We start from the raw sequence: 13,373 nt of genomic DNA on the forward strand, positions 1-13,373 counted from the left end.
AGGGCGTTACACGATGGACTTGGTAACCAAGCTTCCTAGAACAAAAAAGGGGCATGATACAATATGGGTAATCGTAGATCAACTTACGAAGAGCGCTCACTTTCTACCCATCAAAGAAGCTTACTCTTCCGAGAAGATGACAGCAATTTATATGAATGAGATCATATCCCGACACGGGGTGCCCGTGTCAATCGTCTCGGACCGGGATACTAGATTCACTTCTCGCTATTGGCAAAAGTTTCATGAGAGTGTGGGCACGAAGTTACACATAAGCACTGCTTACCACCCCCAGACCGACGGTCAGTCATAAAGAACCATTCAAACCCTTGTTGATATGTTGAGAGCGTGTACCTTAGACTTTGGGGGAAGTTGGGATAACCATCTACCACTAGTGGAGTTCTCTTATAATAACAGTTACCATAGTGGCATTCAAATGGCACCTTACGAACTGCTTTACGGGAGGAAATGTAGAACTCCAATATGTTGGGGTGAAGTGGGGCAAAGGGAGCTTGCACCAAGTGATTTAATATCAGTAACAAATGAAAAGATTGAATTGATTAGAGCTCGACTGAAAGCAGCCCAGGATCGACAAAAAGCTTATGCAGACAAAAGAAGGCGTCCTATTGAATTTCAGGTCGGAGATTATGTTCTATTGGAAGTGTCGCCATGGAAGGGCATAATCTGTTTCCGTAAACGGGGTAAGTTAGGCCCACGATATATTGGACCGTTTAAGATCTTAGCTCGAGTTGGAAGGGTTGCATATCGATTAGAGTTACCGTCCTCACTAGACGGAATTCACAATACCTTCCACGTGTCAAAGTTGAGAAAGTGTCTTGCAGATGATACAACATTAGTACCTCTCGATGACATCGAGTTGGACGAGGGGTTGAATTATGTCGAAAGACCAATAGCCATTAAAGACTACAAGGTAAAGAATCTCCGCAACAAAGCTGTTAGACAAGTGTTGGTTCAATGGCAGCACAGAAAGGGTTCAGATTTTACATGGGAAGCGGAAGATGAAATGAGGAAGCACTATCCGTTTCTTTTTGGTATGTACACGTTTAAATGGGTTATGTGTTCGGGTTTCTGGGACGAAACCTCTTTTAAGGGGGGTAGACTTGTAACGCCCCAAAAATGAAAAACACGATAAAATAAACGAGGATAAATAATAAACTTAATATAATTAAGGATTTATGGTAATATGGTAGTTAAATGTGGGTTTTAAGATTAGAGTTATAATTAACAAACTTCAAGGGGGTAATATGAAAAATTTCAAATTAGTAAGGTTTAATTATGTCTAAACTACAAACACACACTGTGCGTGTGTGGGATCGAACAGGAGCAGGGAAAAACAAGGGTTTACCCTTGTTCTTGCAAAACTCACCAATTGACAAGGAAAAATCAATGTTAATCAGTTGCATGTTATAGAATTTCGATCATCTAAGCATACCCAGTGAAGTGGTAAGTCGAATTTCTGGATTTGGTGAATTGTAGAAAAAGGGTTTCAACCCAATCATGAATTCGTGGTATGATATGTGTTATTTAGATGTTAAGGTTACTCCCTAGAGTAGAAATCATGCTTGATTTTAGTTAATTGAAAGAAAACCCTATAAACCCACCTTGTGAAATTGTGTTATGAATAGGAAGATCATATGGATTATGATTATATGTAATTTTGATATGTAATTCAGCTTGTAATACCTGAATGCTAGATAAATTGATGTAGACTAAAGGAATTGTAAGAACTAGATTGATTAGTGATGACATATAGGATGAAATAGCAAAGTCATGCTTTAAATGCTTGTACATTATGCTTTATTAATGTAACGCACACTAGGTGTTCGATGAAATGCTTGAAAGAATAATTATGTGTAAATTTGGAACATGATGGAATGAAAGTTGGGGTACTAAACGAATGTGTTGATATAGGCTTGAAGGAAGAAGGTTCGAACTCTAAGAAATCGGAAGGATCACAAGACCGAGGTATGTTCTGTTGCATACAAAACCTTATTTAAATCTTGTTTATATTATGCAAATCAATCCTTGTTACAATTATCATGATGATTATTAAGTAGATAACAAATCCCTTACGGATTTGGTTATGCCAACGAAAGTTACATTAAGCTAAGCAAGTCGACCGGTTCTAGTTGAACCATGTCGAGTAAGAATATATACCATCCGTATAGAACGGGTGGTCATGAATGCAAATACAAATGCATGAAGTTCAATCCGTTGTACGGATAGAACGAAAGATTTATGTTGAAGGCAATTAACCCGATGTTACCGGGTCGTAATGGTATGCTTGAACCTCTTTATGAGGGTATATGCTTTACCCACTTAATTGGGTAATTGAATGCGTAAGAGTAAGGAAAGTATATAAACGAATGCAACTATAAAGTGGTATTGTAAGCAAAATAGATATTATGACTAACTTTCTAAAGTTTGTTGTTATGTGTAGGTAAATCCTCAATATAGACGATTCGGCGAATTGGAGCGAGCACGTGTCCTTCATATGTGATGCCAAACGCTTCCGCTAGTTGATACTTATGTTTTGGGTCAAAATACCTTTTTGTTTAATTTGTTAGTGGATACCCTTTTTAGCGTTTGATGTTTTGGTTTTAGTAGTGTCTTGTAATAAAGGCTTTAGGGGTTAATGACCATGTCCCGGATATCCTTGGCATCATTATAAAATAAAAATGGCCACGTCTTATGCACGGGGTGTAGGCGTACACCTGAACAGTTGCATAAGGGAAACGGTATCTCACTCTCTTGTGGGCCTATACTTGTGGCGTGTCTGTTAATCTTGACTCAGTTTCTACATCGGGCCCTAAATGTATAACGAACAATGTAAATCTGTATACAAGATTATTTTTATATAATTGTCCCAAGTTATAAAAGTTTTGTGCCATGTGCATTCAAATAAATTTTCTAAAACATTTTCAAAATGAGTCAGTTAAGTTGTATTTACCAGTGTAAACTGACGTATTTTCCCAAAAAGATTAAGTGACAGGTATTATACGTAATTGGCCGGGAGCTCAGGGCGTCAATAAGGAATCTCGCAAGTTCTGGATGCCTAAAGTCTGTTGAACAATGTTATCTTTCTGTTTTAAGATCCGCCTGTGGATCCTTTACCTTCTGTTGTAATACTTTGATATTACTTTATATCGGATTGTAATATATTTATCTTTTGCTTCCGCTGTGCATTTTAAATTGTGTTGTTTGACTATGATGATATCAACTACGTCACGATACTCCCCACCGGTAATACGTGGAAATATCAGGGTGTGACAGTTACCTCCGCCCACGAATTGTGGAATCCGGTTACGGTTGGCATTGTTGTTGTTATTGTAATTTCCATCATCCCGGTTCCGTTGGTTGTTTTGTGGTTGATGGTTATTGCCATAACCATCATTGCGGGCATAATCGTACTTGTAATACTCATTGTTCCCCACATAATTGGCATTTTGGTAGCCAATATCTTTATACTCAAATCCCCGAGCATTGTATAAATTCCCCGCATTATCGTCACCCCATACTTCGTCTTCCAACCTCTCGTTATAATTCCCTCCATTGTTCGAGTATCCTGAATGAACACTCACATGTTCCGGTGATTGATAACCAGGAACGCTATACGATTCTTCATCAGGAATATTGTTTCTCAAATCGTCGAGATTGAGAAATTGAGCTTCGTTCTTGGGAATGCCACGATTTTGGTTAACCCCACGGTTGGGATTAACATTTTGGTTATTGAGACTGTGTGGTAATGGGCTTTGGCAATCTTGGTTTTGAGATGGAGGCGTGGGTGTACGTTGATTGTTGTTTTGGTTTTGGGTACGAGTTTGGAATTGTGGTGTTGGTGGTCTTGAATTGTTACCACTTGCCGGACGATCATTTTGAACATTTTGGTTCGGGCGAGGGTAATCTTGGTATTGAAATTGGTGTTCGGTTTTGTTGTTGGGCTGGTTAGAGTTTTGAGGATCCATTTGAATGAGCCCAAAAGATGGTGTAGGTGGTGAGTTGGTATTGAGTGGATTAGAGACAAGGGTTGCCTCTAACCGGTTGGCTAGGGTTCTTCGTACGACCCACTCGATTTCCGGTTCGAACACTAACGGTGAGGTCCTCCCAGAATTTCTCATATGCATGCACTACCTGTAACCTGCACAAATAACACCCGCGTAACAATAAATAGAGAAAGTAGCAAAAAGAAACAAACACCTTAAACAGATAATCACAAAATCAATTAGTGTCAAACACAAAGCGCATGAACTCCCCGGCAACGGCGCCAAAATTTGGTCGGACTGTCGCGCTCCGGTCAAAGGTAATATTTATAATACCCAAATTACCCTTAACAATGTGGTAGTGGTAGTAAGGGGTCAAACCACGAAGAGTTGGTGGTTTATGTATGGACATGATTGATTGTTAATATTGTCACAATTTGTGAAGCTTGCTACGAGAATAGTTAATTTGTTTGTTTGTTTGGAAGAGATGTCAGATTGAACTGATAAGTCTGTTACTAATTTTACTTAACTACTAAAAATTGAACACTTTCGAAAACACGAAAACTTGATTGTTTGATAGATATACTAATGAGAAAACAATGTTCACACCTGGTTCAACAATTGTAAAGCTTAGGGTTGCTACACATTTTTAGATTGATGTATTTGAATTTGTCATTAACGATTTTGATATCACGAGGCTTAGGTACCAATTTCTATTAACGCATACAACGGACCGTAACGCCCTTCGTTACCTCAGACAAATAAATCCTTTTGAAAAATAAGGCATAAATACACAAACTTATTTTGCAAAGTCAAATATTATAATCACTCGACAATTCACAAATCTAGTTTAAATGTAGGACAATTATCGTTCAATTCAAATACAACTCAACTTGTCACAAATCAACTAATAAACGTAAAACAAACCCTAAACTGTAACACCCCGAAAACGAGTTTGATAGCCAAGCCACGTTAATATTAATGAACGGGTGAAATACCGTTAGTGGTAAAATTTAACCCAGTGAATGTTAGGATTTAAATAAATAATCCTAAATAATAATTAAAAAGAAGAATAAACGCTTAGAGAAAACAAAGTTTGTAAGAAGCCATGGTTAACGGGACTTAAAATAAAACAGGTTATAATTTCCCCGAACCCACTAAGTTAACTAGGAATTTTTAACCTAGTTAGTAAAAGAGATAATGTTGGAATTAAGTAGGTTGTGACCTACTTCATAATTAACTAACAAAAAAATAGAGGGACTAAAAGTGGCAAATTCGAAAGTGAGTTATTTAAAATAACTTAGACACAAAAAAAAACACACACACAAAAGTGTGTTTCTGGTCGACATTTTCACCAGACAAGGAAAGGTTCTTCTCTTGAACCCTAAATTACAAAGAAATGCTCAAATCAAAGGGGAAATCAAGCTAAAAATTGGGGCTTTTTTTAAATTCGTGATCACCAAGTCATGGGGATCACAAGGTATGTCTAATTTTGATATTTGGTGATGATTATGATTTGTCATGAACACTCATAGATCGAAATTCTGTGATGAATGTCATATGTATGAGTGATACAGGGTTGAATCCATGCCTAGGAACAAACCCTAGTTGAAAGTTTGATGATTTAGTATAAAAAACTAGGAATTTGATGATTACCCATATATGAGCTAAGTGGGTTTTTAACTAAATAGTAAAAATGATGATATGCATGTGCTTAGAATCATCATATTTGATAGTTGGAACAAAATACTTGAACAATTTATAAGATTGAGTGAATACATGATTAGATTTGAAGTTTGATGTTAGTACTTGTTAATTATGCTAGAATTTAAGGATTTAGAACACTTAAATGGGCTGGAGAAATTTGATGTTTCGTGTTGCACATTAGGTGCTTGATGAAATGCTTGAACAAGAAAATATAACAAAGCTGATTGGGATTAAAAATTATTGGGCTGCAGTTTTTAAAAAATCATATAAAATCACTGGAACGACCTATGAAGTTGAGCCTTATATGCTTAGAAAGCTATTGAAACATACTACGTTTTATGTTTGAATATGTTTGTTAAATTCTGATGTTAAACGGGTCAAAACAATGTCCGAAGTCGGCTGAACTGTTTTGACAGCAAGCTGATTGGAAGCATTTTAACTTCTGAGCTGATTTTGCAAAAATCATAATTAATTCTAGAAAGCTCGGATTGAGCTGATTCTTTTTGGGATGGAAAGATAATTTAGTACTCTTCATTTCATCTTTGATCACGGCGGGCTAAATAAGACCGTAAGGTGGTCAAAAGAGTCGATTCAACAGCTACATTATAAAATTGTTGCACATTTTATTGATAAACTTAATCCAAGGAAAGTTGTATTTTGTTCATACTTTGCCTTGTTTATAAAACAATGGTTTATAAACATGTTATTTTGCTTATTGCAAGTACTTAAAATACCTACAATTAAGCTTGTCAACGAAGTTGTGAAAATGAGAAAAAAGAACGATTAAGCGACGAAGATCAAAACTAACTTTTAGGTTGGTTTTGATCACAGGTGAATATCGAAAGTACCCGGACGAAGATCAAGCGACGAGAAAGAACCGAACACATGAAGAAGAAGCTTCCGCACGTTGTTTCGTCGAATTTTTAAACGACAAACTAACTACATTATGTTGTTCTAAACTTTAAATTATAAAATTTTTAATAAACCCGTACTTTGTAATGTATATGTGCTCTTAATCACATGTTTATTATCTTAAATTATACGAAAATCGTTAAATAATATTAAGGGTGTTACAAGTTGGTAATCAGAGCTCATGGTTAAAGAGTAAAGTGTGTTCGGTTCGAAGCTTGATCGCAAATCCGGTAAGTACATGTATGTTAATGGTTTAGTATGATTAAAGTGTTGCGAATAACACATAGGGTTATCGTGTAATATACGTTACCCCCAATGAAAATGATGGTATAGTTAATGAAATCACGTGCATTGACACGTATAGTAAAAAGCCTTGTATAACAATACGGGCGTTTATTAATGTCGGAATTACTAACTCTTGTAAATATTTAGTTGAAGGATACTCGTATCTGAAGATGGCGAGAGTGTAACAAGTGACAGACATGACAGAGGAACGGTCCGAAGTACGACAAGTAGAGTATGCTCATGAAGGACCTAAATCGCGTGATGACCGCGAACAAGGTTAATGACATGGAAAGCCCATTACGGCAAGCATTACCAGGTGCACGCTTTTAAATTAAATCGCACAAATAGTAATATGCAACAAACATGTAGAGAATGACGGTTGCATACGTAGGATAAAACTTGGGAAACCTGAATAGGATATCTATTCAGGATGATGTTTCTAAGTGAAAACAAATAGAAACATGTGTTATTCACGATTTTGAATAACAAGACAATAATAGAAATAGTTTATGTGAAAACTTGGACGGGAATAAATATCAAAGTGAATAATTCTCAATATAATACTATTGAAGAAAAAAAGTAGCGATCACATTAACGAATTTGATGATATAATAGCTAGGTAAAAAGGAAAACATTTTATATGTTCAAAGAATAAAACGGGTAAAACTAATAATTGATAAATAACAATTAAATAAAGTTTTACCAACTGAAACCAAAGATATGGAAATAAACAGAGACGTTACTTACAAAGGGTGTAATGTGAAAATTATAAAAAAGTCATGTGTGTCATGTGTTTATCGCTTACTCTGGCCAAGTAAGTAGTGAACACATGATGTCATGAACTTCTTATGATGGACACATTTACGTCCGATGTAGTAAGGATGGGGTGAATAGGACGAAAAAAAAAGGTACCCAAATGAATCAAACAAATAAGATGTTTGATAATAAACGTAAACGCAAGTCGGAGGACGGAAGCGTATTACGTTAGGACAATGAGCCCGAGAGAAGTGACAAAGATCAAGGTAAATGAAAATACAAACCGATTGATAGGAATGCTAAGGTATAGGGATAAAAGTTTGACTGTCACAAGTGATGAAATTCACACGGACAAGTCAAACGAATTAAATAAAGAATAAAGGACGTGATTGAATAAAAGCGATGGATTTCGCTAAGACGACTAAATAAGTTAAAACGAAGTCTAAAATCATATTAGAATGATTACTTTGAAAATGACTTCGGTAAATATACCCGATAGATGAGTATGATTTTAAGAATATGCGTAAACTAAGAGACGAGAACGCGGATTAGAAAGTCAAAAGACTCGGATTATGGGTCATGACTAAAAGACGATAAGATTTTGCAAATAGAAATTTTTGATAATTATGTTCAACTATTTTAAAGTGAACGGGTCGAACAAAGAACGAAGTTTGACGTTCATAAGTGACGAAGTTTCACTCAAACAAGTCAAACGAGATTAATAAAGAATAACGCTTGAAAATGAAAGTAAGCGCAAGCTGAATAATGAAAGCGCGAAATATTAATGAACCTATGTGATAGGCCGTAAAAGAGTATAGAAAGGAAAACGCAAACCAGTGAAACTAGAGTGTTAAAAACATTAAGATAAAGAACACGGGTAACGGTTCGAAAGGAAATAGAGGCGTAAACTGAATAACGATAAGAGTAGGACAAACCGACGTGCAAATGACGGAAGAAGTCATAGAGTCGGAAGAATAATTCGAAAGAAAATAAATGTAGCCTTAGACTACGGTCAAGGTCAAATGAAATACAAAAGCGAAAATAAATTATTCTAAACGTAAAAAGGGTACCTTTACACCCTAAATGTATATATACAGTTGAATAAAGATACAAATAAAAGAGGATCTACGGGATCATCATAACCTACGGGATTATAAGTAGTGTTAAAGTTTAACGGGACCAAAAAGACCTTCGGGTCACAAATAGAAAGAAACGAATTGTAGGGGTCTCACCTTAAAACGGTAAAAAGGTGAAAATCTAAATAAATAGCCTACGAGGCTAAGTGAAAGAACCTACGGGTCATATGGGTTAAGCGTGGGAATTGGTTATAATTCCCCGCATTAAATAATAACGGAAAGGAATAGATCATCGGAAGTAGCATTCCTAGGAATAAGAGAAAGATGTAAGACAAAAAGGAAATATAAACTAAAAAAAATTAGTTTTTAGTTAAAAGCAACGTTTTAACAAATGTAAGTAGTATGAGGGGAATTAGAAAATCTTAAACACACATAAAGCCGGAAATGGCAAAATAGTATACCCGGATGACGGGGTATGAAGTGACGGCGACTAATTAGTCTAGCCGATAAAGCTATTCAAAGTTAGGAAAATGTCATGACAAATACAAAGCGTTTGTTAACATAAGACAAGCGCGAGATAAACATGTTAACAGACTAATGAGACTAAGTGGTCAAGTGACAACTCGGTCAAAAAGGATAATGGATATAAGCTAAAAAAATAACTGCCCGCGAGACCTTACACAAGAAAGACGTACGCGTCAATATAAATGAAAACGTTAGATTGAAAAGAACGAATGAATGTCTTAAAAACGAAACTAAGTTCGTTTAGTCTAAATTTAAAGAAATACGTAAATAAGGTTTCGGGGACGAAACCTCTTTAAGGGGGGTAGACTTGTAACACCCCGAAAACGAGTTTGATAGCCAAGCCACGTTAATATTAATGAACGGGTGAAATACCGTTAGTGGTAAAATTTAACCCAGTGAATGTTAGGATTTAAATAAATAATCCTAAATAATAATTAAAAAGAAGAATAAACGCTTAAAGAAAACAAAGTTTGTAAGAAGCCATGGTTAACGGGACTTAAAATAAAACGGGTTATAATTTCCCCGAACCCACTAAGTTAACTAGGAATTTTTAACCTAGTTAGTAAAAGAGATAATGTTGGAATTAAGTAGGTTGTGACCTACTTCATAATTAACTTACAAAAAAATAGAGGGACTAAAAGTGGCAAATTCGAAAGTGAGTTATTTAAAATAACTTAGACACAAAAAACACACACACACATAAGTGTGTTTCTGGTCGACATTTTCACCAGACAAGGAAAGGTTCTTCTCTTGAACCCTAAATTACAAAGAAATGCTCAAATCAAAGGGGAAATCAAGCTAAAAATTGGGGCTTTTATTAAATTCGTGATCACCAAGTCATGGGGATCACAAGGTATGTCTAATTTTGATATTTGGTGATGATTATGATTTGTCATGAACACTCATAAATCGAAATTCTGTGATGAATGTCATATGTATGAGTGATATAGGGTTGAATCCATGCCTAGGAACACACCCTAGTTGAAAGTTTGATGATTTGATATAGAAAACTAGGAATTTGATGATTACCCATATATGAGCTAAGTGGGTTTTTAACTAAATAGTAAAAATGATGATATGCATGTGCTTAGAATCATCATATTTGATAGTTGGAACAAAATACTTGAACAATTTATAAGATTGAGTGAATACATGATTAGATTTGAAGTTTGATGTTAGTACTTGTTAATTATGCTAGAATTTAAGGATTTAGAACAATTAATGGGCTGGAGAAATTTGATGTTTCGTGTTGCACATTAGGTGCTTGATGAAATGCTTGAACAAGAAAATATAACAAAGCTGATTGGGATTAAAAATTATTGGGCTGCAGTTTTTAAAAAATCATATAAAATCACTGGAACGACCTGTGAAGTTGAGCCTTATATGCTTATAAAGCTATTGAAACATACTACGTTTTATGTTTGAATATGTTTGTTAAATTCTGATGTTAAACGGGTCAAAACAGTGTCCGAAGTCGGCTGAACTGTTTTGACAGCAAGCTGATTGGAAGCATTTTAACTTCTGAGCTGATTTTGCAAAAATCATAATTAATTCTAGAAAGCTCGGATTGAGCTGATTCTTTTTGGGATGGAAAGATATTTTAGTACTCTTCATTTCATCTTTGATCACGGAGGGCTAAATAAGACCGTAAAGTGGTCAAAAGAGTCGATTCAACAGCTACATTGTAAAATTGTTGCACATTTTATTGATAAACTTAATCCAAGGAAAGTTGTATTTTGTTCATACTTTGCCTTGTTTATAAAACAATGGTTTCATGAATATTAAGCATGTTATTTTGCTTATTGCAAGTACTTAAAATACCTACAATTAAGCTTGTCAACGAAGTTGTGAAAATGAGAAAAAAGAACGATTAAAGCATATAATACATATGGGTAGTTTGACTATTAAGAAAGTAAAACTGACCTATGATTTAGTTAAGTAAATTATATGCAAGAAACCCCATAGGAAATGGTAGCCATAATATGAAATGACTAAACTAACCATTTTATGGGTAATATGATAGTTTGACTCTTGACGAGCTAGGTGAAGCTTGGAGGAGATGATCAAACGGGATAAAGACACGAGTAAGACTTGCTTGGATGAAAGGTAAGTAAAGCTTACACCTATTTTTTTTATTAGCATACGTATTTATTCTATAGGTGATAAATACAACAATAGATTATGTTCGAATTATGGGTTCCGACACGAAACAAAATGGGTCGGAACGAATAAAAACGTTTAAAATCATGATTAATGGTGAAAGAGGTAAAATGGTAATTTAGTCATAAATCGACTAAGAATTTATGAGTTTTCTTAAAGTTACCTCATAGCTTAACTAATAATGGAAAAAGGGGTAAAATGGTAATTTGGTCACGTGATGACTAATTTAATCGAGATTAAAAGGATACCCACGGCGTAAGCCGAACTGGGTCAAATATGTAAGAAAAAAAGGGAAATTTTTATGGTAAAATCCGTAATGGGTCGGATGCGTGATTGAGTAATTAGAAACCATGATTTGTAATAAATATAATTGTTTGGTCGTATAGACCAAATGGGTCAAATGATGGTGATAACATCATATGACCATATCGACTAATGTTGGTTGTTAAGTCATATGTTTACAGGAACGAATAGCAATTTGGATAATTGCGTCGTCATAGAATATTGAATTAATAATAGCAAGGTATAAACGGGTCTATACGTTGACTCGAGCCAGGTACGCTTATATATAGATTTATAGTTAAAAGTGTTTAACTTCCCTTAACGGGTCAAAATGAGTAGATAGGTAAAACGGGTTAAGAATTCATAAGAAACCCGTAATTTGAACCTTGCATATTAGTAAATTGATATAACGTGATATGCATGATATTTTGAAAAGGTAATAAACAAGTTTGTTTGATAAATCACGAACGGGTCAAAAAGTGTCATAATTGAATTTCAAGCCGAGAGCTTGAAAGTTAAAATTTTGTGAATTTAGATGTCGGGTTTTCACTCCGTAAGATGGAGAATTAAATTACGAACGCGTAGGAAAAAGAATCGCGAAAAACGGACTTGTAGAATGAAAGTTATGCCAATTTAAAGTTTGAAATTTGTTAAAATTGGAGCTGGGCAGAAAATGCAGGTTCAGATATAAACCTGCTGGAAACTGGTCTCCCCCGCGACACGCGAAGGGGAAACAAGGTCCGGGCGCGACACGCGACAGGCGTCGCGGCACGCGACACATCTAGTTGAGTCTCTCGCAACACGCGAGAGACATAAAGGCTGGAAAAAAAATTATTTTCGTTAATTGTTTGATGTGTAGAACTTGTTTAAACTTATATTTAAGTTATCAAAACTAACTTTTAGGTTGGTTTTGATCACAGGTGAATATCGAAAGTACCCGGACGAAGATCAAGCGACGAGAAAGAACCGAACACATGAAGAAGAAGCTTCCGCACGTTGTTTCGTCGAATTTTTAAACGACAAACTAACTACATTATGTTGTTCTAAACTTTAAATTATAAAATTTTTAATAAACCCGTACTTTGTAATGTATATGTGCTCTTAATCACATGTTTATTATCTTAAATTATACGAAAATCGTTAAATAATATTAAGGGTGTTACATAAACCTTACAAAAGTCTACACCGGGGTGAAACCCGAAAGGATGAGCCGCTCATGGATGATAGAACCCGATCACCAGATGAATTAAGCTTGATCACGAACATCTTGAAGCTTTGAAGGTGAAAATGGTGGATGATTAGGGTTTGTGGTTGGTGGTGGTGATGATGGATGGATTGGTGAAATGATAGAGATGATTGGGGATTAAGGTTAGGATGAATTGATGGATGATGATTGTGGAAGATGGTGATGATTGGGATTGATTATGATTGAGGTTGAGGATGGTTCTTGGCTCCAAGATGTGTTCCAAACTCAATAATTGTGTAACTCCTCTATAATGATCCAAAAATTGGGTTTTAATTCGTTCAAAAATTCAAAACCAAGGAAAAACCCGTCGACCACCAGGAGGGGGCATTGCTGACTGTCCAGAAAACTCTTAAAATGCCGACGCTCTATTTCACTGCCTACGTGAATTCCCATCGACGCAGGAGCGTCGCTGACGGCCCAGGGGGC

General features: G+C 35.6%; 2 protein-coding genes and 1 long non-coding RNA gene across 4 annotated transcripts; 2 read left to right on the top strand and 1 right to left on the bottom strand.

Moving 5' to 3' along the window:
• Positions 1-433: 433 nt before the first annotated feature.
• On the top strand, positions 434-1,705 carry LOC110933355. The gene is made up of 2 exons (XM_022176584.1): positions 434-1,049; positions 1,692-1,705. Exons 1-2 carry the CDS (start codon positions 434-436, stop codon positions 1,703-1,705), a joined length of 630 nt encoding a protein of 209 aa, XP_022032276.1.
• Positions 1,706-1,970: 265 nt separating this feature from the next.
• LOC110933354 (putative uncharacterized protein DDB_G0279653) lies at positions 1,971-4,136 on the bottom strand. Its single transcript, XM_022176583.1, has 2 exons — positions 3,296-4,136; positions 1,971-1,990 (listed from the first exon to the last, which is right to left on the bottom strand). The coding sequence occupies exons 1-2, from the start codon at positions 4,134-4,136 to the stop codon at positions 1,971-1,973; spliced, it is 861 nt and encodes a 286-aa protein (XP_022032275.1).
• Positions 4,137-5,314: 1,178 nt separating this feature from the next.
• Positions 5,315-12,849, top strand: LOC110936366. 2 transcript variants are annotated; one of them, XR_002589933.2, is made up of 3 exons: positions 5,315-5,478; positions 7,050-7,218; positions 11,283-12,849. It is a non-coding gene; the product is annotated as an uncharacterized LOC110936366 (long non-coding RNA). The 2 variants fall into 2 exon arrangements; XR_002589931.2 differs by lacking the exons at positions 5,315-5,478; positions 7,050-7,218 and adding an exon at positions 7,234-10,112.
• Positions 12,850-13,373: the final 524 nt, after the last annotated feature.

Source organism: Helianthus annuus, chromosome 4, assembly GCF_002127325.2.
Source record: "Helianthus annuus cultivar XRQ/B chromosome 4, HanXRQr2.0-SUNRISE, whole genome shotgun sequence".
Classification (NCBI taxonomy): domain Eukaryota; kingdom Viridiplantae; phylum Streptophyta; class Magnoliopsida; order Asterales; family Asteraceae; genus Helianthus; species Helianthus annuus.